General features: G+C 47.6%; 1 protein-coding gene across 5 annotated transcripts; it reads left to right on the top strand.

Moving 5' to 3' along the window:
- The first annotated feature begins 8,422 nt into the window (after positions 1–8,422).
- Positions 8,423–26,710, top strand: BMF (Bcl2 modifying factor). Of its 5 annotated transcripts, none has more exons than XM_056346979.1 (5): positions 8,423–8,546; positions 9,904–10,069; positions 11,100–11,324; positions 12,271–12,434; positions 25,916–26,710. In XM_056346979.1, the coding sequence occupies exons 3-5, from the start codon at positions 11,114–11,116 to the stop codon at positions 26,015–26,017; spliced, it is 477 nt and encodes a 158-aa protein (XP_056202954.1). In that variant the 5' UTR covers positions 8,423–8,546; positions 9,904–10,069; positions 11,100–11,113; the 3' UTR covers positions 26,018–26,710. The 5 variants fall into 5 exon arrangements, with proteins under 5 accessions (XP_056202954.1, XP_056202956.1, XP_056202952.1 ...); XM_056346981.1 differs by lacking the exon at positions 11,100–11,324 and adding an exon at positions 11,004–11,099; XM_056346977.1 differs by having other exon boundaries at positions 11,004–11,324.
- The last annotated feature ends 844 nt before the right edge of the window (positions 26,711–27,554 follow it).

The following is a 27,554-nucleotide window of genomic DNA, read 5'->3' as shown; positions in this document are numbered from 1 at the left end:
CTCTGCTATAGCAGAAAGCCTGTGTGTGCATGTGGAGGCAAACACCCCTTCAAAAATTGCTATCGCAGCACAGCGATACACAAAAAGGCACGAGATGTAACCTTTCTCCTATATTGTAATCCACCCCTTCCCTAAGTGGCTGCAGTGAATTGAAAGGAAATATTGAAGCAAGCTGCTCATTCTTCTGGCGTGGGGCTGTGTGGGCTTCCTTGAGCCCCGCGCCACACAAAGGCGAGCACCGCTCCACAGGGACCCGGCGGTCCCGAGGGGGCCCCGCGCAGGAGCTGCCATATCCCTCCATTGTGATTTCCCTTCGAAAATAGTCTAGTGCTTTACAAAAAGCCCAAAACACAATACTGTGACTCAGCAGTTTGGAGCTACAGCATTGCTTGTGACTGAAAGAAGGGCGATTGCAGTGCCTCCTGCTTCCGAACCTCGCTTCACCATCAGCCCTCGGTAAAGGAGTCTCCTGTCAGGGCTGCCACTGAATGCCCTTGGGCAGATGTATCAGCTAGTGTGAGATGCTGAAATAACAGGCATTGAAGGAAAACTACAGAGAAATAGCAATTGTCAAACCTGCCTCGTGATTTTGGGAGGCCAGCTAGCACCTTGGACTGGATACCAAAAATCATTCGGCAGGCAGATGCAGTAGCTACTTCAGCTTCCTTGTCAACAAAGGAGGTAGGACACTGGCTTGCCTGCCTCTCCCAGTTACTGTACCAACATTATTTGTAAAGTGCTTTGACAACAGAAAGCACCAACTACAGCTACTAACTACAGCTAGTAACACCCCACAGCAGCGCTGAGTGGGCCAGAGTTACCAGTCCCCTCCTTTGGCAGGAGACAGAAAGACAACTGAAAAATGTGACCAGGTGGAGAAAGCGAAGGGACTGGTGGAGCAGCAAAGGAGATGAGAGGAAGAAAAGACAAGAGGGGAGACAGCCTTAGCAAACAGAAGCAGAGATGTGGGAAAGAAAAAGTAGCAGTAAACTGTAACGAAAGAGAAGGAAAGGGGAAAAAGAATATGAAAGTTGATTTCTTACAAAATCATCCTTCTGGTTAGTCCCCCAGGGAAGGAGAACGATGAGCCAGGTCAGGCGTGAGGCTGTGCAGCACCAGGGAAGGCAGGGTGCTTCCCCGGGGGGGGGGGGGGGGGGAACCCACATCCCTGAGTCATAGATGCCTGTCCATCACCTTCCAGCTCCCTGTGCCACAGGCGTTACAGCCACCGGGAGGTGGGACCCCCGCTCTCAGCCGGCTGCCTGGCCCTGTTCACCCTCCCTTCTCCCCTCTTGTCCCCCCTCTCCTCCTGCCATTCCTCTGAAGCCAGTTAGCCTGCTGTCTCACTGAAACCCTCGCAAAAGCTTTAACTGGCCCAAGTTTGTGGGTACCCGATCAGCTTTCAACCTTACCGTTTTGGTTTCCCCACTTACTTTTCCCCCTAAGATTTCCTGTAACCAGAAGTTCTGGGCAAGATTGAAAAACCTGTGGCAATGCTCAGGCGGGACTTCTGCACCAAGGGTGCACGTGGACATTTGAAAAGACAGCCATTTGGGGTTTGGTACTTTCCAATAAAGCAGTTATTTGAAATGAAGTGTGCTATTTATTCAATTGCAGATTGCTTTTCCATGGAATTCTTTGAAGCCATTATGTTCATGTCTCCCTTTAATGATGAGACAACTCTTGCGCTTTGCTAGGTTTTTTGTTCCAGGCTGCTCCCTTTTCAGTGAAAAACACCCCAATTTTTCTTTTCAGAAAACCAGATCATTTAAATAACTGGAAGCAAATAATGAAATTTGGTCCAGCAGTTTCATGTTCTGTTATGAGTTTTCCACATGTGTCAATCTGCTCTGCCTCTGCACGCCCTCAGCACTGGGCAGGGAGGGAGGATGGGAGTTTGAAGGAAGACAACCTCCCTTTAACAGAGTGGACAAAAATACTACTTGCCACCTGCTGGCACCTTTTGAAGGAGCTCAGTATGTTTTCCACCACAGTACTATCCGTACCGTCCACCCATAGACCCTGACACACAAACCAAGCGACTGGATCCCACTGTAGTACTGTGCCTTTGGCAGAGCCGAGATGCAGGCGTCACCTCCTGATTTCCCTGCCCTCTGCAGCTCCTCCTGCCCTGGCAATCCTGTCAGTGGGTGACCCACTGGATTTTCATGAGGGGGTCATAAAAATGAAACAGGGTTTGTAAGAAAGAAACAGCAAACACCTCTCCAGATTTAAGGAGAGACTTTACTGTAGTTTTGTAAGAGGATCTCATCTATCTCTTTAATAAGTAAAGAATTTGGGTGACACAGGACCTTCTTGTCTCCAGTGGAGGACATTTTTTCCCCAGGGAACCTGAAGCTCAGTTATTAAAAATGAAACTCTGTCTCAGCCTTTCAACTCAGTTCTTGGAAACACCAGCTGTTAAAAAGAAGCCAAACCAAGGGACACTTTCCAGATAAAGCTTTCCTCTGATCTTGGTACCAGGACGGCTGCATCCGGCTGCACGGAGGAGAAGAGGTGAGCTATGATGCTTGTTACATATCACACAGAAAATGCTGCTTTGCCTCTGATGTGCTGCCTACCTGGTGTGCTGAGCTGCACATTCACAGTTCAAATCCAAATAAAACCCTCTTCCCAAAACTGCCTGGTGCGACTCCCCAGGATGTGTGGGAAATGCTTTTCACAAGCATTAGAGATACTGCGATGAACTGGTGAATTGTTAGCTGCAAACATTCCTTCAGGAAAATTGTAAGGTGTCCTCTTCTGCCAAATTATTTTCAGATTTGTTTTCCAGGTGATTTGTCAGAAAGTTGTTTGGTTTTTCCTATCCAAACTGTAAAAGTCTATCCATTCTAGTTTTACTGGAACTTGAAGATGATTTGCCACTGGGAGAAGAATAAGGTCCTCAGTTTTACATTAGTCCTCATAAGTATACATTAAAAAAGTACTATATTTACAATGAATACAGTGAAAACAAAAGGACAAGCAAGCAAAAGGAGATTTTTCTACAGAAAGTGGATATTTTTTTTGCCTTCATAGCCATCTTTAACTTTTCTGTTCTATAAGAAAAAATTCTAACACAAGGAGAGTTTATTAATATCGTTAGCTGAAGACAACAAAGATCAAAAAGTACTTTAAGACTATTCTGTGGATGGTGAAACAGAGTACAAAGATTTACATATGAAAATGGAGGGCCTGAATTTACAAACAACAGTGTCCTCAGCCAGAGACTCTGCTCAGAGGTACTCTGAGCTGATTGAATACTGAATATCCTGTAAGCCTGTTATGAAACTGCTAGGAAAACCTGCAATTGGAGCAAAGAAAGTTTTCTATTTTTCTAGTCTACATTTTTAATGTTTACATTTCATTTATATATTTTTAATAAATATGTAACAATGTAAAGCACTCAGCAGCTTCTAGCTGTTCCTTTTGAACTACTAGCAGAATTAGGCAATTCTGGTTTTATTTCCACTTTTACTTTCTAGCTTCAGTTTAAACTTTATTGCACCTAGGACTTAATGCTCCACTGTGCTGAATGCCCTGAGCAGTCTTGTATTGCAATAGAAAACATAAACACTCAGCACTAGGGGTCAAGTTTCTCTGCTTTACCTTCACATTCAGGATAGTTGAGCTCTATTTTTCCATCATTTTCCATCCAAATATGAATGTTTTTGAGGTCAAACCTCAAGAAGTAATGCTGAGCATTTACCAAAATAAATGCAATACCCTCTGCTGGTTACAGCTAAAGGTCCATGTAGCCCAACATGCAGTCTTTGGCAGTTCTTCGCCAAAAGGGACAACATATGAATGTGATGTTCCTCTTCCGTAAGATGGGAACAGTAATACATCTGTATTGTACTGGGACCACATGCAATGCTCTTTGTTAGCACCTGATTCTGAAAGGACTTCTCTATTTTATGTCCTGTGAGTAGCACTGAGAATAATGAAAAATAAGGAAATTAGAATCTGCGTACGTGCCCCAAGACAGGGTTGATTATTGTCATTAGTTTAAAAAGCAGTGGAAAAATTGACTGGGGGACTTTTAAAAATGTAATAAAAATGTATCACTTTGATATTTTGAACTTGTTACTTCAAAAGGATTTTCCACCCAAGCTGATTCACACTAGCAAAGGTTGCCAAGGGAGGTTGTGGAGTCTCCATACCTGGAGATACTCAAAAGCCAACTGGATATGGTCCTGAGCAACCAGCTGTAAGTGGCCCTGCTTGAGGAGGGGGCTTGGACCAGATGACCTCCAGAGGTGCCTTCCAGCCTCAGCTGTTCTGTGGTTCGATAGCAGAGCTCCAGAATCAAATAGTCTCATTCAGGCAGGGAGCTGTGGTGTTCAAGCCCTGAGGTTACGCAGTAGCCAGCTGCGAGATCTAACAGCACCACAACTCTTCATGTAGTGGTACAGAGGAAAGTCCTAATTCTGTCCAGCACCGAGTATATCTGGTGAGTCCTGAGTATCTTCAGTGCCCGGTACCAATCACACTCAGAACAGTTCTTGGTATTTTATAGCCAGATCTTACCCCTCTGAAGTCAGTCTTCCTTTGCCTTTGGTAAGGAGTGGATCAGGCCTTTACAGAATGAGGTTGCAACTCTGTAAACAGTATATATAGGTTTTACTTTACTATCTAGCACAGTCCCTTTATGAAATCCCAGTAGCGGAGTCAAACATCTGAAAGAGTTTATGCTGCAGAAGTTGGTCCAGAATACAAGAGGGAAAGATGACAAAAGAGGAGCAAACTCATATGAACGAGATGAGAAAAAGCAAAGGGGGGAGGACAGAGGTACAGAATTAGGAGAAAAAGACAGGCAACGGGAGAAACCCAGAGATGTGAACAAATCCTTTTTTGGGTCTCTTTTTTTTCAATAAGAGGGAAGAGGAATCTTCATGGGAATTTTCCCCTAAAACATTAGCATGCTATAGAAATTCTGTTCTTTGCAAAGTCTCTGTAGAATTGGACAATTCCTTAGAGAAAATGAAACTATATAGCAAGTCTTTGAGAGGGGAGGAGAAAGAAAGAAAGAAAGAAAGGAAGAAAAGGCCGGGAGGAAAAATTTAGGATGACCCCAGCATACAAGAGCATGGCCAGTGATATACAGAAATGTGCACACCTCCTCAAGCCCTGTTGTCAGTGTTTCCCTCAGCCCATTGCCTGCAAGGCCATGAGTGAATTTGCAGGGCCAACAGTAGAGATGGTGAATGGAAAATGCAACTCCTGTCTTCAGCATTTGCAGTAGGAGTCAAGCGCAGCACCCTGAGAGAAGATTTAACATTTTCCCAAGGCAGTGCCATTATCTGGGGAGGAAAAGTGTTTCAGTTTTGGTATCAGGAAAGTGAAAAGGAGCAACCCTAGTGAGCTGCCTTAAAATTTCCTCCCTTCAGAAAAAAACCCAACAGCAACATCCTCTCACTATTACAGTCAGCAAGCAATCCTGCTCCCAAATACCCTTTTTAAAATGTGCAACACTTTCTCCTACCAGCACTGGGTGCTGAACCAGTGAATCCTTCCACCAGGACGGAGGCCAGTAGCCTCCAAGAGGTTGGCTTGTGAGAGGAATGCACAAGGACAGTCAAAATCTGAAATTCAAGCTGAGCTTTTTCTGCCTCACACAACAGTAAAATGTGGCAGAACACAGTAAGTCTGTTGATCTGTGTCAGGGCAGAAGACAGTGTTTTCCACTCCTCGGCACTCAGATTGAGCCCTCTGAAAAATTATCCCATTGACTAAATGTTCTTAAGATAACAAAATAAATAGAAACAACCCCGAGCGCTTTTCTTGTTCATCCTTTGCTTTATGATCCATGAGGCTACTCTTAATTTCCCTATTCCAACCATGAGAGCTAGAAAAATAGAAAAATAGAAATGAAAACTGAGCTCATGAGACAAGACTACCCCCACCAAAATCAAGTTGGCCCTGTGTGGGTTTCAGAGCCCACCCAGGCAGCTTGCAAGACCCGTGCCTAAGATCACAATGTACTCTGCAATTACAGCACAATGCTGACAATAGTGTTTTGTCAGTAAAATAAGAAGAAATATTTCTGAAGACACATAGGGGATATGTAGGGGGGGCTCACTAAATAAAAGAAGCGATTTTGTTCCCTAGTCATTTGAGCAGTAGAGCAGGCTGACAGAAGGGTTATAGGATGGCACGGTACTTCCCTCCACAGATGTCATAGGGACACTACTGCACGTGATTTAAGATTAATCTCTTGAATCAAAATGCCACCATGTACACTAATGAGCAAAAACTCTCTGGCAGAGTATCCGTCCCTGGGGCTCCTGCTCTCAGGTAAGAAGCTTGTCTCCATGCTACTGTAGAAACTCTCTCGGCAGAGCACGGTGAGGTTGGTGGTATAACTTGCCCCCGGTTCACAATTTTCCATTTCAGACTCACTGTCTCTGTCTTGGTTTCGGTCTATTTACTCGGAGCCATTTCTTAACAATGTCTAATTTCCTCAAGGAATCCCTCTGAGTCCCCTCTCTTAGAAATGCTGCCATATCTTTTTTTTAATCACTGAAAGGCACAAATATCCTTCCTGAGCTCTCTTACCATCCAGCCTGATTATACACATAGATTTCAGTTTCCATACATTTTCTACACAGTAGGAGTTCCCAAAACGCAGCCTCTGGGGATATAAAGTGTGGCCCCAACTGCAGCTCAATGAGATGAAAACAAAGCCGATCAGGTACTGTTTTTACTGTTAATGAGCCTAACCAGCAGGCAGTTATTACTCAGTCTGGAAGACGTAAGTGGTTGGAATCATAGCACATTCATTTTTTATTTATAGCGATGCACGTTCAAATTAGAAGTAGCCCTCCAGCAGCTGGCATTTTGCCAGGGCCTGACCATCAATGTGATAAAATGTGAACATCTTGAAGATACAAAATTCCTTTTGTTGCCTTTTTTTCTTTTTTAAAATGGCATTCTTCTTCCCTCCTACTCTCAACTCCCTTGACTATCAAAAGCAGACAACGAGGTTTAATTAATTGAGGATCCTGGCCCTTACTGAAAACGAAAAAAATGAGTCCTTTCTCTTTCTCACTTGGTGGTGAGGTACAAGTCAAACATGAGCCGATCTCTTCATAATAAAGCAAAGGCTCAACCCTTCTGGCAAATAAAAGGGTAGAAATTAAGCCTTGGACAAGAACCATAAAGAAATGGCTTCTTGGAGAGGATGCACATTATTAGCCTGTTAATCTATTAATGGCAACTGTAAATACCTCACCCCACATCACAGCGACTAAGGCATTTAACTGGAGAGGCTTGCAGGGCCTGGCCAGAAGAACGCGACATGAGGAACCCACAGTACCTCACCGCACCTTGCTAGCAGTGGTTCCCAATCCAGACCCTCCCCTGGGTTTAAGTTACAAACCTCTATAACGGTGTGGCAGACCTGACAGCAATTAACATTACTCAGCTGCCAGCTGGGTTTTAAAACCTCCCTTCCAAGAGACCTGGCTGCGTAGGTTTTACAAGCAGCCTGCCAGGGTGCTGCTCTGCGCTGAGGGGCTGGGTGAGATTTTGTGATGGATTTCAGGGGACGCTGATAAAACAACAGCAGCGTGAGGGCAAGCGGCACCAGCTGCTGTTTGGGGTGCGAGGCTCGTGTCTCTGTTTTAATCTTCACGGTGCAGGGGCTTCAGGGAAGGCACCACCGGGAATCTGTGCCTGTTCTGAGCCCCTCGGGCCTGTGTGCTCCTGGCATGCAAGGAGGCAGGCGCACGGCATGCTGCAGCGTGCTGCCGGACCCTCGCACCCTGATAGTCAGGTTGGACAAGCCAAAGGGAACTTTTTAAGTCACTTAAAGCCAAGAAATAAGAGTTTTATTGGAAAATAACTCGCTGGAGTCAGTCAGTTCTAGCCCCAGCGCAGCCTCGCCGCCGGCTCGGCTCTCGGCGGGGCGGTGGCTGCGGCCCTGGGGCCAGCCGGAGCGCGGTCCCGGGCCCAGCAGCTGGCCCCGCCGGGGTCTGACAGGTAGAGGCCCCCGCCTGCCCCCGCCCGGGAGACGGGCCGCAGCAACCGATCTTCCCGCAAAGACCGGGGACGGAACGGCAGTTTCTAAGCGAAGGCGGCTGCCCTGGCTGCGCGGCCGGCCCGGGCCCTCCCCTCCGCCTCCCTCCTCAGGCGGCAGCGATGTGCGAGGAGACGAGTCCCCGGTGCCCCGCAGCGCGCGGCCAGCGCCTGCCAGTGGGGAGCCGGTGGGTGACACACGGCCTCGCCCCGAGGGGCCGGGCTGCCCGCGGCCACGAGCCCGCCCCGCGCCGCTCCACGGGTCGGGCCGGGCTCACCCCCCGCGCAGCGGCGGCGGCAGCGGCGGCTGCCGCCGTTGCCCCTCGCGGCGCGCCCCGCCCCTCTCTGCCCATTGGCCGGCGGGCGGGGGCGGGGCGCGGCGGGGGCGGGGCCGCGGTCAGCTGTTCGCGGTCCGCCCGGCGGCGGCGGCGGCAGTTTGGCGGCAGTTTGGCGGCGGGGAGGCGCGGTGGTGGCGGCGGCGGCTCCCGGGACACCCCGGCCCCGCGGGACGCCCGTCCCGCTTCTCGGTGAGTGCCCGGGAAGCCCTTTCGCCACCGTGGGCCGGCCCCTCCTGGGCCGGGTCTGCCGTCAGCGCGGCGCCGGGGCCGGGCGCGATCGTGACAGGGAAGGGGGTTCGCACTGGGGCAGCCCCGGCCCGGCTGGGCGGTGCGAGGCGGCTCCCGCCCGGGGTCCCGCGGCGTCGGGGGGAAGCGGGCGGTCTGGGAGCGAGCTCCGGGCACCAGGAAGGCAGTGGCTCGCTGGTGCGGGCAGTGGCCAGTTACCGGCGGCCAGCGCTGCTCCTTGCCGGGCCGCCCCGGCAGGCTCGGCTCTCTTGTCCCCCGGCGCTGCCCGACGTAGCCGCGTTTAAACCCCTCGGCCGGGGGGTAAATCTGCGGGGCTGGAGCCCGGAGAGGGAAGAGTTAAAAGCAGCTGGCGGCGCCGGAGCGGGGCCGGCCAGCTTTGTTTTGGGAAGCTGGCACGCACGTGTGCGCTGAGCCCTCCCTCCGGCTCCCGGCCCTCCGCCTGTCAGAGCGGCCGGTGCCGCGGGGGCTGCTGGCCGCCCGTGGGGCCGTGGGTCGCGCACGGTGCTGAGGAGCCTGGCAGAGCCCCCCGGGCCGCCCCCGGCTCCGGCAGTCCCCGGCTTCCAGCGTGAGCTCCCCGTTCAGGTGGTGGGAGGAACTTCAGCGAGTGGCAGGGTGGGTTCTGCGGGGCGCTGCCCCGGCATTCTCTCTCCAGCACTTCCCAAGAGCTGTGCGGAACAGTCGGCCCCCGTTGCAGGAGGTCGAGTAAAACCTCTTGCTGTCTGAACCCTCCTTTGTTCAGGGCTTGGTGTGCCGGCCAGCCTGCGCCTTTGCCGCACTTTCTGGCGCGGAATGCCCGTGTCCCAGCGGGGCTCTGACAGATGAGGTCTGGCAAATCTTGCTGCAAAGGCAAAATACGCTCTCGTCCTGCACTGCTGTCAGGTGACCGCGATCCAGCGACAGAGCTGGCAGGACACCGTCCACGCCTGTGTCTCGGGGCCTGTAACTCCGTTGGGTGTGCTGCTTTAAGCTGTGGATGAGAATGTTACGGGTGCTGTGCCAAGAGAGTGGCACTGCTGTCATCCAGCAGAGCTGGACCAGCCATGGGGCTGGTACCTGTTCTGCTCTGCAAACTCTTCTTTGGGAGTTGTGGCTGAGCTGAGGGAACTGCTGAGATGCAACAACTTCAATAACGGTAGCGGCCCCAAGTTAGAGCTCTGCGCACTTAGTTCCTGCACTGCTCGGTCCCTTTGTCTCCTCTAGCATGCTGGTGGTGTGAGCACTGCTCACCTGGGGGGAGATGGGAGCACCAAGGGGAGCGCTGAACACATCCTCATAAAAGTATTATTAATGTCTCCTTCAGGCCTGAAATTCCTCTTGCTAGTCTTCCGTTCTGTTAAATGCTTCGCAAACCAGAGCAAAGGAAAGAGACATGAAGAGTTGAATTTCACTGCCTTGTTTGGAACTGGGTGGAAATCCTGGAGATGGATCTCTTAGGAGTCTGTCTTCCAATTGGGTTAGATGCACAGGTAACAGTAAAGGGACTTGTGGCATTTTTGGTAAATCTGATTGCTATATGTTTGCAAACAGCTCTGAAATAGTGATTTAGGGTTTGATGGGGTTTTTTTCCTTCCACCATATTTGTCCAGCTTCGTGCTGCAACAGAGCTCAGGAGAGTTTATGATGGCAACTACAGAAGTCCTGCTTTCAACAATGACACCAGCAATCTTTTTTCTTTAGTAATAGAATGAACTAATGTACTGACAGTGCATGTTAGGCTTGACATGGTAAGAGGGGTAATGAAGTGACTCTCTTGCCAAGTTTGGGACATGTCTTTAAGTTGAGCTGAGGGAAGAAATGATAAGTTGAAAGGAAAGTTGGCCCTTGCAGGGAAGAAGTTATGGAGAGCTTCACAGAAATAGCTTTGCCAGCTCTTTGAGTTTTGCAGCCACTGGGGTTTCTTAAAGGTCTGCCCTTGCAGCCTTGTGATTACAAGAGCTTTTCTTCATCAATAAGTAATAGATGGGGGAAAAGCAAATGGGGCATACCATGAAGTTCAAAGCAGGCCAAAGCAAAGCAGACCCCAAAGAAGCTGAATGGCCATGGGGCAATTTGAAGGACTGAGGTTGCTTTTTAAGACAATGCCTTTTCAGTTTCTACCTGATGAGGTTGAGGGTTGACTCCCTCCTTGTGACCAGTTGTGGAATTGGAGCTGTGGGTGGACTCTTAGACGTGTGAACTTTGTGTCTCTCTGGCCCAGCAGTCGAGGACTTTCCACAAAGCCCTGACCTTCACCACAAAGGCATTCACCTCTCCTACCCATGCAGATGTGCAGTGTTGGAAGGGAGGGAGGTGGGAAGGTGTGGAAAAAATTGCTGTGTTTTACTGTTGGAGCAGAAAGCATTCTCTGTTGGACAATGTTCTTGTGTCTTAGCTGTTTTCTCAAATGTCTCTTTATTGCAGGAGCAATGGATCGCCCCAGCTACCTGGAAGAGGACTATTCTAGCCTGGATGGGCTGGACGATGACGTGTTTCACTCTGATGACTTTGGACTTGCAGGTCAGCCTGGTGAGATGACTGCAACTGGCATTTTCACACAGAACCAGTCCTACAGCTGCCTTCTGGGGAGGTTTCAACTATTCCCCCTCACACACTGCTGTGGTCCCGGTATCAGGCATCCTGAGCAGCAGGACAAGGCAACTCAAACACTCAGCCCGTCCTCTTCCAGTCAGGATGTTATGTTGCCTTGTGGAGTCACTGAAGAGCCCCGGAGACTCTTCTATGGTAAGAGCACTCCAGTGTCACCAGCTTTGCAGCAAGGAAACTGTCCCTTTAGCACTTGCCCAATCAAGCAAGATTTCTTTCGTTAGGGCATTTTATTAAAGGACTAATATTATTTTGCTTTGGTCCTACTCCCTCAGAAAAGATAACGTGTATTTTCTTACCCCTGCTTGTCCACTGTGGGAACCAGGCACTTGCTTATTGCTTCTGCTGTTTTTGATATTCCCACTCTTTCTCTTTTTGGCTTTATTCTGTCACATGTTATTTTACTGCTAGATGTTTAAGTTCTCACCATACCTCGTATCCTACAATTTGCTGACATTTTTTAACTTCTAGTGGTCTCATCCACACGGGAAGACTCTTAGAATTTTTCAGTGGAGAGAGGGAAATGCAAAAATCTACACTTAGTGGGACAGCTTTTAGGCTCTTTACTGGGGTTAAAGTTGTTGAATAAGTAGCATATCCATCCAGTATGTTACGAGTAACTGGTGGGACACAACTCAGCTTTGTGTATCTGATTCAGCTTTAATTCTAATCAGTCCCACTCAATGCCAGAGAACTGAGAAAAGTCTGACGGAAAAGATACAGCAACCTTTAATGGGAGACAACTTGTGGCAGAGATCTTGTAAAACTGCAAACCTGTCATTAAAAAAAAAAATCAGCACTTGGCTGAACTATAAACAAGCAAAAGGAACCAAGTGTGTATGATCCTACCAGTCATTTGATTATGGGAAGCAGCACAATGCTCTGCTTTATTGATATAAATCTACTTAAAAGTGAGCAAATGTCTTACTGCATGCTTATGGTGCACAGTCATCGTTTGGCGTTCAGGAGCTTTAACACGAGTCAAAAATTCAGGATTATGTGCAGCTCTTGCCTCTGTAAAGTGTACTGAGTAGTAGAGCTATGCTTTGCGCTGGAAGAATGACTCTTCTGATCTGTTTTGTAGGGAATGCTGGTTACCGTTTACACGTCCCTCCAGTTGGCTTTGCATTGGATCCGCATCTCCAAGAGGAGCCTCAGGAAGGTCAGCGGGAAGCGCGTGCTGAGGTGCAGATTGCACGGAAGTTGCAGTGCATTGCTGACCAGTTCCACCGGCTCCACATACAGAGGGTAGGGTGTCTCTGGAGGGAAAGGTGGGGGTTTAACTATCCAAGAGTGGTGCTCAAGAAGACTGTCTCCGGGCATCAGCTAAGCGGGCTGTTGTCTAAGGCAGTAGACTGCCAGCAGCGATAAAATGGTAGGAGTATCATGATGGATTTTGCTTAGGCTAGACTGCTGGCTTTTCCTAAAGGTTAGCAGGTGGAGGGAGAAAATGTGTGGGATTGCATTTACTGCCTGGGAAGGTAGATGTTCTGCGTTAGCTGCTGCTATGCCAGCTCTTCCAGCTCATCAGCATCGGGGTCACTGAGGCTTTCCCCAGCGCTCTCCCCCTTGCTTTTTATTGCCTTTTACTACTCTTCTCCAGTCTCCTCACTGCCAGTGGCTTCTCTTCAGTGGCCCAAGTGACCATGTCTGGCTTATATCAGCTCCTCATCTCAGAAATGACAATAAGCCTGGAGTCTGTTCTGACGCTCCTTGTTGTCTAGGAGTAGTTCTCTAAAATGTTGTTGAGTATATTTAGATCATGCTAGACTTGCTAACAACTCTTGTGTCAGACAGTCCTATCAGACTTGTGACTAACTTCCTCACAACAAAAGACAGCTGTAAGATGTCATCAGGTCTGAAAACCACACTACAGAATCTTGATTTTGTTTTCTTAAATACAAAAAAAAAAAGAAGAAACTCCGCTCTTCAAAGAAACAAAATAAACCCAGCACCCCTAAACTCCCTGATTCTTTTCTTCTTTGCCCTCCTTCCCCCTTAAGTACAGATGAAATGGAAATCCCAGCCCGTGCAGAGTCTGGCAGAGGTTTGGCAGTAGGCAGCACTTCCCCACTTCTGTGCAAGCCCAACAGGGAGAGTGTGTATCCGCTTGCATGTGAAGAAGCTGACACTTGCTGACTTCAGAGAGGGGCAAAAAGCTTGTCTCACTCCAAATGAGTCGGTGGTCTGTTGACTGTGGAATCTGTTGCAGTTCTTGGAGTTAGGTGAGGATCTCCGCCCTGGTCATAGAGAGTGGCTTGTGGCTGGGCCAAGGTTTGGTTCTCTCTGTGTCATCAGAGAGATGAGGGAGTGCTGGGACTCTTCATCTCCAAATAGCAGGAGCACTGAAGCAGCTGTAACAGGAGGATTAGCCCGTAGCAATGTAGATGGGGATATGAATGTCATGTAGCAAACTGCAGGAATAACGAGCTACCGCCAGATTTTCAGCCTGTGTCGTGTGTGGCTGAGTGGGGTTTTCCCCAGTGCTGTAACCTTTTGCCAGCGGTAGCTGAAGACCCTGCTCCCCCCAGCCCGGCTCTGGCAGGGGCGAGGGGGGGGGAGGCGTCAGCCATCCGGCTGGAGGAGCCCTGGAGTGAAGCGGTGGAACTGGTTGTAACCCGACCCCTTGCGTCCCCGGGGAGCGCACCTATCTGGTGTCTGCGCCTTGGAAACGCATCCAGGAATGCCCACCCAAACCGGCTCCGGGCCGCGGCTGCCCGGGGTCGGGCGCTTTGCGGCCGCGGGGCGCGGGGGCTCCCACCGCCCGCAGCCAGGGCCGCCGGCCCGGCCCCGCCGCCTGTCAGCCAAGCCTGTGGACAACGTAGTAAACAAAAGCGCCCGCCCGCACCGCCCGCCAGCGGAGGAGGAGCTCTGCTGTCTTTGTTTGAACTGGAAGAGCAACAAGTTGTAAAGGGGCGGGGGGTGGGGGGGGGCAGCCGTCCAGCCCTTTAAATTTGAAAACAAAACAGAAAAAAAAAACCAAACCCAAAACAAAACAACCCGAAAACTTCACCCGAGGACAGAGTAGTTCAGCCAGTGGTTCTCCACAGCCTGACCCTGGGATAGGCCTTGGCATTTGGATCTGCTCAGGGATTCTTGCTTGTTTGTCAGGAAAACTGAGTACTGAGCCACACGTTGGTTGTCCAAGGCACTGTTCCCTGTGGAGCGTTTTGTTGTCATGCCCGATCCCTTCACTCCCAGCCCTGCATGGAGGATTTCCTTTGGCTTTTGGCACAGATCTTCTGTGCAGAAGCCCCTCTGTCCTGTGTGCGGTGACTCTTCCCAGCCTGTTGCTGAACAAGCAATCAATCTGCCGCTGGAGATATGTCAACTGGTTCACGATGTGTCGTGGTTTGGAAGGGGCAGTCTCTGAGACATGGAAAACTGGGCTGTCGTTTATCTTGCTGTGAAACTAATCCCTGATTTGGATGCCCCATTACAGCTTCTCTCAAACATTTGGTCAAAACACAAAAGAGTGGTGTCTTGAATCAGATTTAGAATACCACAAAGTTAGTCACACCGGTGTAGTCTTGTGAAGTCTTGAGAGACAGCAAACCTGGTTTTCAACAAGCTGTGCCTCTTTTCAGAGCCTAAAAAACATCTTATCTGTGAACCTGTGAAAAGAAAACATATGTGTCTTTTCAGTGGGAGTTAGGAAAGGCTTTCAGCATTGTACTAGTACATCCAGCTAGCTCCAGAGTTGCTCTCTCATGGCTCTTGAGTTCTGCAAAACTCTCCAGCAGGTCAGGTATGGCTCCCATTGTGCTACCGCAGCAGCGAGGCTGTGTTGACACAAAGGCCACTGGTTAATGTACATCCCTGGCTGAGAGAGGAACCAAACAGGCAGTAGCTGCTGAGGTTGACGTCACTGAGTTGTCATTGGACTGGGCTGCGTGCATGGTCTAACCCCATCCCATACTAGGAACACTGGAGAGTCCCTGTTATCTCTTCCCTGGGTTCCTGGAACGATACGGTATTTATTCTGTGGTTCTTGGCTATACAAAAGACTTTTGGGTATGCATCTCGTAAGAATAAGAAAGTTGGCCGCACCTATGCTTGCTTTTGGCATGTACATAATTTTCAGGGTTTCATTTCCTATTAATATATTAAACAGAATACAGTAGTTTAAAACCTGGCTTTTTTGTGCTTAGAACAGTGCTAGAGCAATAATGCAACATTCCCTAGCACTCTGCAGCTTTCATCTCCTTAAGGTGCTGAATTTATTATGGGAAGGACTTGAGCAACACTCTGTGTTCCAAAGTAGCCAAGCCTACTGCAGGTCGATCCACTTTGCAAAGGACTCTGCAGAATGCCATTCGAGACCCATCTGTGTTTTCTTGAGCTCATTAGTAACTCTTACCTGTCTGTGGCTGTGTAGCTTTCAGCAATGTTCCCTCTCATGCTTTTCTCACCCTGCCCCAGGAAAACAAAGGTAGACCCCTTGAAGCATGGCTTCATGCTTTCTGCAGGAGAACCCAGTGCCTGCCACCTCCTTGATGTGGAGCAAGTGTGCCTTTGCCATGGGGTCTGCAAACTGCTTGCTGTAGCCGAGCTGTGGCTGAGCTTAAAGAATGCACTCTGAGGTTATGGAGGACAGAGCTGAGCTTAGGGGATCTGCTCGTCGGTCGGCTGGGATGTGCAGCCTGTGCCCCACATGTCTGGGCTGTGGCAACAAGTGCTTGGACTTTGCTTCAGGTCCCAAGTGCACTGGAGTTTCCCCACCCAGAGAAGGAGCTTCAACCTGTGCTGAACTGACAATGTATTTCATGACATGACACACTGCTAGATGGGATGTGAGTAGTGAGTAGACAACTAGGGATGGTGGCAGCAGTGGTGTAAAGCTGCCCCATAGGAGCACGAGGTTATACAAGAGTGGGGTGGATGACACACTGGATCAGTATCACACCCCTTTGGTTTGACTTGATCCGTCGAGACACTTGGAACGCTATGTTTTTTTCCAAATAAAATAACTCTTTCTAAGCAGGCTGCAGCTTTGAGGGGACTGCTTTTATCACATCTCTTCTTCATGGTGATAAGATCACTTCACAGGGGAGAAAATTGTCTCTTTAAGAGCCAAGGAGTGGTAGCCTTGAACAGTTCTGGGCTTGGGTCCAAGCAGAGCCACTGACTTGCTGTATGACCTCAGACAAGTCTCTTGACCTCCTTGTGCTTCAGTCAACCCATCTGGAAAGCTCAGTTTGAAAAAAGCTGAGCCTCAATGAGAACCAGATGCTGAATCAGAGCTGAGCTTTCTTGAGTAAATAAGTGCATTACAAACAACAACAAAGCCCCTTTCCAACACATCAGGGATCCTGCAGTTGATTTAGATATGCTGACCATGCTCAAAAAGCCTCCATGGATCTAGCTATAGAAAACTGTTGCTCTAAATTCCCCAGTTGGTTCAGCAAGTAACTGTCGCCATCACTACAGTGGGCTCGAGCAGCCTGTGGAGCCTGAGTGCCTGCATCCACACCGGCTGTGGACGGATGGCTGGGCATGTACCTGTTTGCCTCACGTTAATGACACTGAAAATGTTCAGGAGGAAATGTTGTTTTCCTTTGAAAGTGAAGCTTGTTACATTTTGCATATTTTTTCCCCTCTGTCTCTCATGAGAGTTATTGAGGCCTCCTCTGAGACACTTCTGCTTATGCAACAGGGAGCCCGTGTCTCTTGTCAGAAGCTTATCGGCATGAGAGAGTGGGCGCACGCAGCGCTACCTGTGTATCATTTAGTCCAGGCTCCATCAGGCTTTTCTCCATTGTTTATTGAGGACACTCAGGGGATATTTTAACAGTGGCTTTTTCAAACTGGAATTGTTTGCTGGAAACTGTCCTTTATGATGGCTTTACATTTTAGGAAAAACGTTCAGAAAAGCTTCCTAATAATGTAATGGAGAGACCCTCAAACAGTCCTGCAGCTGAGCCCATACAACCGGCAGCTCCGTACTTTATTTGTACCTGCAGTCTCTTTGAGACTTGGGATAAGTGCTTTCGTTTTTTTCCCCAAGTAAGTCAGTACATTTCAGGATCTTCTTTGCTGGCTAGTGCTTGCTGGTCTCTGCTTCTGCTGCGCAAAGCAGTGGGGCTTCTCTTCAGCTCTGCTGTTTGCGGGTTGCCCATCAGTGCAGAACTTGAATTTCCAGCTGAGGGTGCAGGAGCAGGATGAGGGAGAGTACCAGACACAGAACTCCTGGTGTGAGCCCAGTTTAGAAGAGAGGGGGTAGGGTGGGCATGAGGTTGAGAAGATTGAGATGGAAGGCAAAGTTCTTGCAGGGCTATGGAATTGGAATCCTAGGCTTGAGGAATGGAGGGTGCCATTGGGGCAAGAGGAATTCTCACGGTCAGTGGAGTCAGAAACTTGATTTGAGAAAGTGGAGACAGATTCTTTTGCTTACTGTTAGATTTTTTGTTGGTTTTTTTTTTGGTTTGTGTTTGTTGGTTGTTTTTTTTTGCATTTTGACAAATGACATTGAAGGAAGAGGTGTGCTTGGAAGTGCACCTTCCCCTATGCATACAAATGACACAGCAACCTGTTGCCCCTTGCCTCACACCTGTTCTGAAATCCTGCTGCCTGTGGAACTGTTTACTTGACATTTAGGTTAACAGAAACTTGCAGGACCCTTTCACATCTGATCTGAAATTATATTCTTTGTTATGTTAAGAAAAGAAACTGAGAACAAGAACGTAGTTATGCCACTGTATAAATCCATGTTTCTCCCATATCTTGAATGTTACATACAGTTCTGGTTTCCTTCTTCCAAAATGATGCAGCAGAACTGGAAAAGGTTCAGAGAAAGGCGAGAATGATGATGAAACTTCCATATGAAAAATGGAAAAATGCGCTAGGGCCGCTAAGCCTAGAAAAGACACAAAGGAAGGGGGGTAGCGATATTAAACAGAAATCAAAAGTGACATGAAGGGGATGGATAGACTAATTTCTCCCAGTACAAGAACTAGGCAAAATTAAGTCAAGCTAGTAGGAGCCAGGTCAAAGTAAGTGAGGTAGTTTGCCATGCAATAGGTAGCTCTGTGGAACTTCTTGTCAAGGCATGTTCTGCATCCCAGTGCATTATCTGGGTTCAAGGGGAATCAGGACAAGTTTATAGCCACTGAAGGAGATGTTAAATAAACAGAAACCAGATCTGACCCGGAAAGTCCGAAGCTCAAACTGGTTACATGCTGAAAGAGTATTAGGGGGAGCTATTGCATGTACTCACCCTCCGCTTTTCCTCGGGCAGCCATGTAAGGCTGCTGTTGGAGGCTGGGCTACGCAAACTCTTGATCCAACAGTCACATACAAACATTGCATATTGGTTTAATAAAACCCACAAAATTTCTATACCAGCCTAATCTGTGCTTCTTCTCTACGCTTTCAGCTGACAAAAGATTTAAATATATCATGGTTTTGTTACTGCCTAAAATAGGGGATAACTTTAAAAAGCAAAACTTCCTGCCTAGCTCTGGTAGAGGAAGTGGGCGGAGGATAAGGGAGCTGGGTGGCAGAAGAGCCGTGCAAGCTCTGTGTGGTAGCATGCCGTGAGTCCTTCACCCTGCCACCCTGCCGGACATGGGGCTGCAGTGGCTTAAGGCAGTGGGGCCACAACCTCAAAACACCAAGGTTGCCCACATTAGAGAGCACGAAGTAAGTCTTTGGGACAGTGCAAGAGAATTGTTTTGCAGTATTTCTAACGTCACCTGTTATGTTGCTGTGTGATGTAAACAGTGTTCAGTGCTGCTGCTTCTCCTGTATGACCCCAGCAGTCTCTGCAGGCTCTCCTGCGTTTCCGTGGCTCCCACAGCACCATGCCAGCCACTGTGGCAGTGCTAACGTGCTTTCTGTTTGTAGCAGTGTGACAGCTGAGAAATTACTTTTCAATTAAGAAGTAATTGTGGTGATATCCCACTTCTTTTTTAGTGTGGGAGACTCGGAAATGCAGGTTATAACTTGTCTGAGATCACGCAGGGATCGCTGATTGGAACCCAGTCGTTCTGCCTCCAGTCCTCTGCTTGGGCTGGTTGATCTTATTAAGATACTGCCATCTCTGAGGGGGATGATGATATGTTTGGACCGATTATTTATGGTGAGGAGTGTGCATGTTTCTCTTTTACTGAATTAAATTTTATGGTGGAAAGGCAGGAAAGCAAGCGCCCAACTGCAGCCCTCCTTTGTTTCAGGCCGTTGGGGAGGAATGTCCCGCTAGCCTTTTATAGCCTCTGTTTGGGGTGGGTTTGTTTTTTTGTTTCTCCTGGGTCGTTGCCCTTGCCAATGGCAAAGGAATCAGAGTAGTGTACCACAGCACAAAGAACAGTGGTCTAAAAATAAAAGCAGTGAGGCAACTTCTTTTAACCCCAGTTAGGTTTTTCCCGGTGTAAGGCCTGAGGAGGCGGCGGGGGCTGCGGGCTCTCTCTGAGGAGAGCCCCGGGCGGGTGAGGAGGCGCGGGTTGTGCGTGAGAGCGGCTCTGCCGAGCAGCGTTCGCGCCCCGCCGCGGTGTTTATATCGCGCTCTAAATTTAGCCTCTGAGTCACCACAACTGCTGACGAGGCCGCTCTGCCCGCAGGCCCCGCCGCTGCACCTGCCCGCCGGCCCCCCCCGCCCCGCGGGCCGGAGCCCTGCGCCGCCCCCTCACCCCTCCGCCGGGATGCTGGCTTGTGGAAAAGCTTTAAAGTGTTATTTTAACCAAACCCCGAGGTGGGCTGTAATCACTAGGGGGTGTCTCCCGCGCGGTGAGCAGCTGAGGGAGCACCTCCCTTCTGGGGTGAGGGAGCCCGCGTAGAGGGCGGGTTCGCCCGAGCTGGTCGGAGGTGAGCCGTGAGGCAGCTCTGCCAGCTCAGGCTCGGGGGCTGAGGGAATAAACCTGCCTGTCCTCGCTGCCAGCACCTGGGGCTCGTGTGTGTCTTCTGCATGGGGAGGGCGAGATCTGGGCATTTCTTCCTGCACCCTCATCCTCCCGCCCCAGCATGGTGGCAAATCCTGCCCCCGGCCCTGTGCCGCAGGTAGAGAGTGGTATCAGGTGTGGCTCTATGGAAATACAAGACCCTGATTTACTCTTATTTATGGAAAACAAGCCGGTGTGCCCCCCAGGGGTGCAGGAGGGGAAGGCTGGGGGCCTGGGAACGCAGTGGCCGGTGGTTGCCCTTCCCAGGTTGCCGTCAGCTGGCTGTTGCCATGGCGTCTGTCTGCTTCCCCTTCCTGCCTGCTCCGGGAGGAAGGCGGAGTGGCTGCGTGTTTGTTTTTGACTACGAGAAAGTTGAGAAGGGGCTCACCTGTGCAGCTGTGCCCCCAGCAGGTTTGGGGCAAGGGACACTTGCTGTTTGCTGTTCGGCCCAGCGCCTTGGCAGGGGTCAGTGCCACCGCCCCCTCTGCATGGGCTGGCAGCCTGTAAATGGGATGTGGGGGTCCCCTGTACCCCTCCTGCTGCCCCCACTCCGTTATATCCTCTCCATAAACACACGTGTCGCTTATCTTGTTTCGCACAAAGCCTGATGGAGGCTTTGCGAAAGGAAGCAGTAGTTGGGATGACACCTCCCTCTGCCGCAAGTTTAGTCCCACAGAAGAGAGCCATGGGGTTTGCAAGCCAGAAGGATGCAGATCCCCGAGGAAGATCCTCATCCTCCTCTCTGTGTCACCACGGTGCCGCTAAGCACCTCTTTCGTTTTTTCTTTATTACTGTCTCCTTTTTTTCCCCTGCTGCTTTTACACATGCATTATTCTTTGGTCATTAGGAATCACAGCTGGAAAGATTTGTATTTGACTTCCATTGGCCTGCATTTCTCTCTCCAGCGGGGGACACCTTCTGTAACCTCTGTTGCCTTGGGGACTGTGACTTTCTAGTCTTTCTAAGCTAAAGCATATTTTGTGGTAGCACAATATGCCTCCAGCCACCTGGCAGCCAAAACAGCCTTCAGCGATGAGTCAGCAACTGCTCCTGGTGTGCAAGTATTTTTGTTTTCAGTGAATAAATAAAATCCCAACAACTTATTGCTAATACATGTATTAGTCATTAAAGGAAGAATGATGTTTTTATGTACACATATGCCATTATTCTTTTGCTTTAATAGTGCCATTTATGGCAATATTTTAATCTTTCTAGTTAAGATGGGATCAGAATTTGATCCTTAACCATCTGGAAGCCATGAACCAAAGTCAGAATTGCCTATGAGATCAAGAGTGTAGACAGGTGTACTCTTCTGTATATGTGATAAGAAAGTACCAAACATGCATACAAGGTGTATATGATGAACATACTCTTTTATTTTTTTTTTAAGGAGGGATATTAGTGTCACGTATGTATCAGGTGAATCTTATTAATCTGTTAAATATTTATACACAAGGATTCAAAAAGCTGTGTCAGAGACAACATTTTCTTTGAGGTGTGTTACCTGTCCTGATCTTCCCTTGATCATCCCATACAAGGGCCTTGGTAGGAGTAAAAAGCTTTTGACATCTGCAGTGCTATTTGACACATATCTGCATGCTTCCAGCATGAAACATGTATTAGGAATTAATTATGAGGAGGGAATAAATGTCAGGTCAATCATGTTCCTCTTTCATTTGCTTCCAGTAAAAGTCTTGCTGGTTTTTTGTGTTTGTTTACCAGCATTCTGGCTTTTGGTTCAGCACAGTTCATGGAATAGGCTTCACTAACATACTGTTGCTGCAGAGGACACTTTTCCTGTAAAGTGGCCTTTCCTTGTGACTCATTGAAGCATTCATGTTAATGCCTCAGACAGACAGTCTCTTAAGGATATCCCCTTCAAAAAGCAGCAGCTGCAATAGGAAATGGTTTTATGTGTTTCCAGCTTTGTGTTGACTTACTGTATTCACAAGTCTAGTCTTCTTTAGTTACAGTTAGTAGAGAGGGCAAAAGGGGCTTCTTTCCATCTTGGGAAAGGAGATTCAAAATGTTCATTGTATTGCCACCACATGGAGGTGGCAAAGTGTTCATCCCTAATATTTTTGTGCAGTAGTGACTCTTGAGGACTGAATTGTTTTGTTGAAGGACAAATCAGCATAGTGAAGTTTAGGAAAATTATAAATCTGTGCCACAATAGTTATGAATCTTAGAAAACTGTAAGAATTTACTTGAAATGTATCACATCTGAAAAAATTAGATGCCAAATTAGTGGAGTCACTCTCCTGGGTTTTCTGTCCTTCCTGGCAGCTAAATTTTACCACACCAAAGCGCCCTCAGTCTTGAAATATTTGAATATTTTGGTCTTGGCAGAGGCGTATCTGGGGAAAAGCTACCGAAACTTGTGAAAAGGACATTTTTTAGGCTGGGACAGTTCTTTCCATAAATTGTTTATCTCTACTGGAAAGAATAGCTACCATTTCCATTCTGTGGCTCTTGTCCCACGCTGAATTAGTATCATGGAAAGCAGATCAACCCCAGAAGCGAAGCCATAACTCTGCAAACCACGTTAGCTAGGCTTGCTGCTGAAGCAAGCAGTCCCAGCTTGCTCTTCTCCTCAGATCACCTTTCTGTTGTGCTGGCACAAGCATCAGCTTGACTACATGATGCCATGGATCAGATGGATTAGGATGACCTGATCAATAGTAAAGGCAACTTCTTTGTCAGATTAGTTCTGGCCTTGATCATTGTCCTGCTCTAGTTCACTTTCCTGCACCAGTGTGAGGACAGTGTGAGCAGGCTGCTTCGGTACGCAAACCAGTGAAAGTGTATGTGGGACTACACCGCTGTGGAAGGAAATGCTGGCTGAGTACAGACCCAGGGAAATACAAGCCCTAAGTCTAGGAATAAACCCTGGAAACCTGCCCTCAGCCTAGTGCTCTTATATTTTTACTTCAAAACAAAATTAATGGTGTCAATGTCCTTCATAAAGTGATTTGAGATCTTACACTTCTTATAAACAAAGGGAAGCAAGGATAAAAGAATTCCTATTCTGCTCTTGCATGGAAATCTCCTTGAGTCCCATAGGCTCATAGACACTGAAAAGTGGGAAACATTTTAACTGGAGAAGGACAAAAATGCTTTATGAAAAATATGGCTTCAAGAGGCAGTACAATAAACACAGTAGAATATAAACTAAAAAAAACCATTAGAGTTTTTCTCAGTAGTTGTGGTACCATATCCCACTGGTTCTTTTGGAGGTCTGTAACCCTTCTTAAAGTAAAGCTCTAAACCTCTTTCTTTACCAAATAAAAACAAACCCCAATACCTTCCTAAAAAAGCCCCCCCACTCCCATCAAAAAACAGGGAGGATGAGCTCAACCCTTCTACTGTTTTTCCCTGAACATGGCCTTTACCTATCACTGCAAAGAACAAGTAACCCTTTTCTTCTGAGGTGACATGTAAAACTTAGGAAAGAGAGTATTTAGAAACCTGTTAGGGTGTGTGAGAAGCTCAAAGCAGCCTCCTACATGAAGTGGGACATTACTATGGGGATCTTAACATGTGTTTGTCTCCCTGACAGTGTGGAATAGTTTAAATTGCGCTTGCCAGATCAGCACGCCTCCTCTCATCTGCCCACAAATTAACCCATTTTATAGAATTCCATGAGAGTTTCCATTAAAGAAAGCCCAGTAGTGAAGCTGAGATATATTTTAAGTTTAGGATTTCAATACCAATTTTTAAATGTCCTTTGGCATTTCCCATTCTAAGTCCCTATAAGACATTCCTTTACCCTCTTGGCTGCCAAGAGAATAAAATTATCTGCCAAAGCAGATTGTCTTCAGAGCATCTGTTTGTCCATCGTGCTCTCCTAGCGTAGTTCCCTACTCATGGAAACTGCAGAAGGCAGCATTGTGCTTGCATGCCACTTCATCGACATGCTACCCAAAGATCTCTGTTCAAGAAGCAGTCTGCTTAAGCTGTAATAGCTTGATAAAAACATGGTATCTAGATGTCATCAGTAAACGTTGTGGTTCCACGTGCATGTTCAAGAGGGTTTGGGAATGTGGCTCTGTGAAGGAGGGTGAGAAGAACCTCTGGAGATTGATGAGGAAGGACAAGCCTGGTCATACTGAGAGGCGAGTAACAAAACAATAAGCATCTCGCTTTTTTTGGAACCAGGTGAGACCAAATGAGGTTTTTTTAACCCAGCCCTAGGGGACAGTTTATAATTCACCTGTAAACCTAGCAATGCTTTGAAATAAATTCTACCAGGCTCTAGAGTCGCTGTCTGTGGGTTATGCTCGAAACACAGTGGTGTTGAAATGTGTGATGGGATCTGTGTGAACTCTTCTAAATCCAGGAGGCAACTGTTACGTCTTGAGGGGAAGAAGTGACCCACTGCTATGTTGTAAGATGAACACAGGTTTCCAGAAGCCTGTTTTGTGTGTAGTTGTGATTCAAATGGCACAGATCTACCCACACTGAAATATGAACATAATTTAATGATGACCTGGGAGGGCTTTGAAGAGCTGTCTATTGACACATCTCCAATAGACCAACTCCAGTTGCAACTCTCTCTGATTTGTGATTACATAAAGAATGCCTTGCAACCGTGTTCTGCCCTGTTGAGCTAATCTGAGCTGAAACGTCTTGTTCGTATAATGTGCTTCAGTGCTCCTTTATGAACTCCTGTGTACTGAGGCAAAGTTGTTGGAAGCCAGTCTTCTGTTTCCTCGTCTGCTGGGGATTGGGGTGGGGGGGTGGGGGGGTGGGGGGAGGGGGTGGAGATTGGGGCTGGTTTGTTTTGTTTTCCAGAAATGATCAGTCCTGCTTAGCAAATATGGAATTCTGGATGAGAAAACAAAGACTGACTTCTAATAGAGGGTAGGTTATTGAGGTGAAATAGTATCCCAGGCTGGGCAATGTAAAGAGAAACCCACCTGTTTGTATGAGATGCCATTAAAGTGCGGGAAGGTGGGGGTATAATCAGAGCCACTTTTGCAGGGGTGGTTACACATAACAAAAGAAGGAACAGTGTCCCTGCCCCAAAGCTGCATTATATAGTCTGGTGTCCCCCTGAAACTCAATTCCCATGTTTCTTCCTTGACAATGGGACCTGAAATAACCTCTTGGTTTTGGTTTTTTGTGTGTTTTCAAGTATGTTCTTGCTTAAGGTTTAATTGGCTCCAGTCAGTAGGAAAGGGCTCCAAGGCTGATTATTTATGGCTTACTGTCAAAAGTGGCTATAAAAAGGGCAGTATTATCTTGGAGATGCTGGGAAGGAAAATGTGATGGGGGGAGGGTGGGGGAGTGTGTGTGTGCACGAATGTGTTTTCTTGTACTAGATGAAATCAGAGTTTTGCTGTCTCAGCAGTGTGGTTTAAATTGAAGATTAACCCTTTGACCTTCACGGTGTCAAATCACTTACAGATGGATCACCAGTTATATTTTTTTCTTTTTTTTTTTACTTTCAGGGTGAAGGGGGGCTTTTTTTAAAAAAAAAAAAAAAAAAAGAAGAAGGTTGTTTGTTCATGCAGCTGGGGCTTTTGAAAGGCTCAGAAGCCAATCTGATTAAAAACAGCACTTGGCTAAACTCTGCAAAATCCTACAAGCAAAAAAAAAAGTTTAATCCTCTTGTGCACAATGCATAAAGGGTCTGCTCTTTTCTTTTTGTAATGTTAGAGCTACAATTATTTCTGGAGAACTTATCATTTCCCTCTCTCCCCTCATCCCTTGCTGCACCCCCTTGTTATGCTGATGGGATTAAAGTGTCTGCTCTTGAAAAGTGTAACTGAGTTGTTATTGGAAAAGAGAAGTGGTATGTTGCAATTTTAGAAATATAAATAACCTTGCTTCAACTGTTCTTCTCTACAGCATCAGCAGAACAGAAATCAAGTGTGGTGGCAGCTTTTTCTCTTCCTACACAACTTGGCCTTAAACGCAGAGGCGAACAGGAACCACACTGGGCAGAGGTGAGCTTCGCCCACCTGTTTCAGGCCGCATCCAGTCTGCAGGGAGCACTGAACAAACACTGGTTCGGGGGCGAGACATTGCACACCGCCGGCCGGATGTGAGGACTCTGAATTTCTGATACTCGTCTTCAAGTTTGGGGTTTTTTACGGACTCTTCTTTGTTGCTGCCTGCCTCGCGAGGCAGGGAGCTCTTGTCCAACACTGTCAAAGGAAAGCCAGAATGTGGGTGTGTTTGGTAAAGCTTGCTGCTGGTTCCCGTGCCGGTGACCTCTGTGCAAGGGAGGCAGGTATTAGACTAATGGCTTCCTCTGCCCTGTGTGTTAGTCAATGGTAGAGTGTAGGAGTGTCATTTTGGCTGCTAGTTAAAAATGATGTCTGGGATTGATGACTCTAAACATACTTAGAGTATCTTCCAGAGCAGAGATGCTCGATTTCTCCACAAAGAAATTTCTTTTTAGCAATGAAAACATTCAAGTAGCTTATATCCATCAGGTTGCTTGTTTTCTGCGTGGGTTACTGTTTATTTCCTTGCACCTTGTGTGAGAGAAAATTACAAGGAACTCTGATCTCTTTCTGTTGGACACCAGTTGTGGTTCTCTTACATGAAGTTGTTCTTTGTCATTGCCATCAACAGACAAAATCATTTCAGTAGAACAGTCTTAAAATTAAACCTTCCTGGGGTTGCTGGTGGCTAGTAGTTTCTGTCACTGTTTGCTTCCAGTTCAGTGTTTGCAGTGCCCATGAGCCAGCATGAAGCCAAAACCCATGAAATATGACACAAGCATCATTCTTCTACAATGATAATGTGTATGTTTTTATTAGTTTTATGATGAGTGTTTATTTTGTTTTGGTTTTATTTTCTCTTACTGTAATGTTGGTTGGTCAGGAAGGCTTAGGTCCCAGGCATCTGATAGTTTTGCATCAGGATTTGACAGGGATATTAATTAGCAACTAGTCTGACATGTACACTGCAGAAGCAGGCTGTCCATTACTCTAGTATGTAATGTTTGGAAGCTGTTGTAAGTAGATATTAACTAGCAGCAGTATTCAAGGGAAATCTAACAGTTCCTGGATTGTTTGTATGCACTCAGAAGTTTGTCCATATGACTGACACTATTGGACCAGCACAGGGAAATTACCCTGCCAAAAGGAAGTAGCCTTAAATATCGATGGCTACTTCTCTGTAGCCTTAAATATCATTAGTTTGCAGACCCAGTGACAACTAGGGTAAAATACGAACAGAAAAGCAATACAGACTTTATTTTCCTCAGACCATTTCCGTATTGCTACTGCACCTTGCTGTAGGTCTCAAATGATTCAACCAGTGTGAGGAAGAGCTTGTCTAGAGAATTGCTCTTCAGTCTTTTTACAAACATTGACATCAGGTGTTGAGGAATTCTTTTGCTCTTGGTCCGCTCTGAAAAATAAGCATTACTGTATGGGAAGAGTAGTTTACTTGCACATACGCTTTCTTCTCTACCCCTCTCTGCATATCCTTCTCTAATTCATGCTTTCTTTGGTGTTTGTATAATCTCATCATT

Source organism: Falco biarmicus, chromosome 7 (genome assembly GCF_023638135.1).
Source record: "Falco biarmicus isolate bFalBia1 chromosome 7, bFalBia1.pri, whole genome shotgun sequence".
Taxonomy (NCBI): domain Eukaryota; kingdom Metazoa; phylum Chordata; class Aves; order Falconiformes; family Falconidae; genus Falco; species Falco biarmicus.
This window is presented reverse-complemented; position numbering and strand designations above follow the sequence as displayed.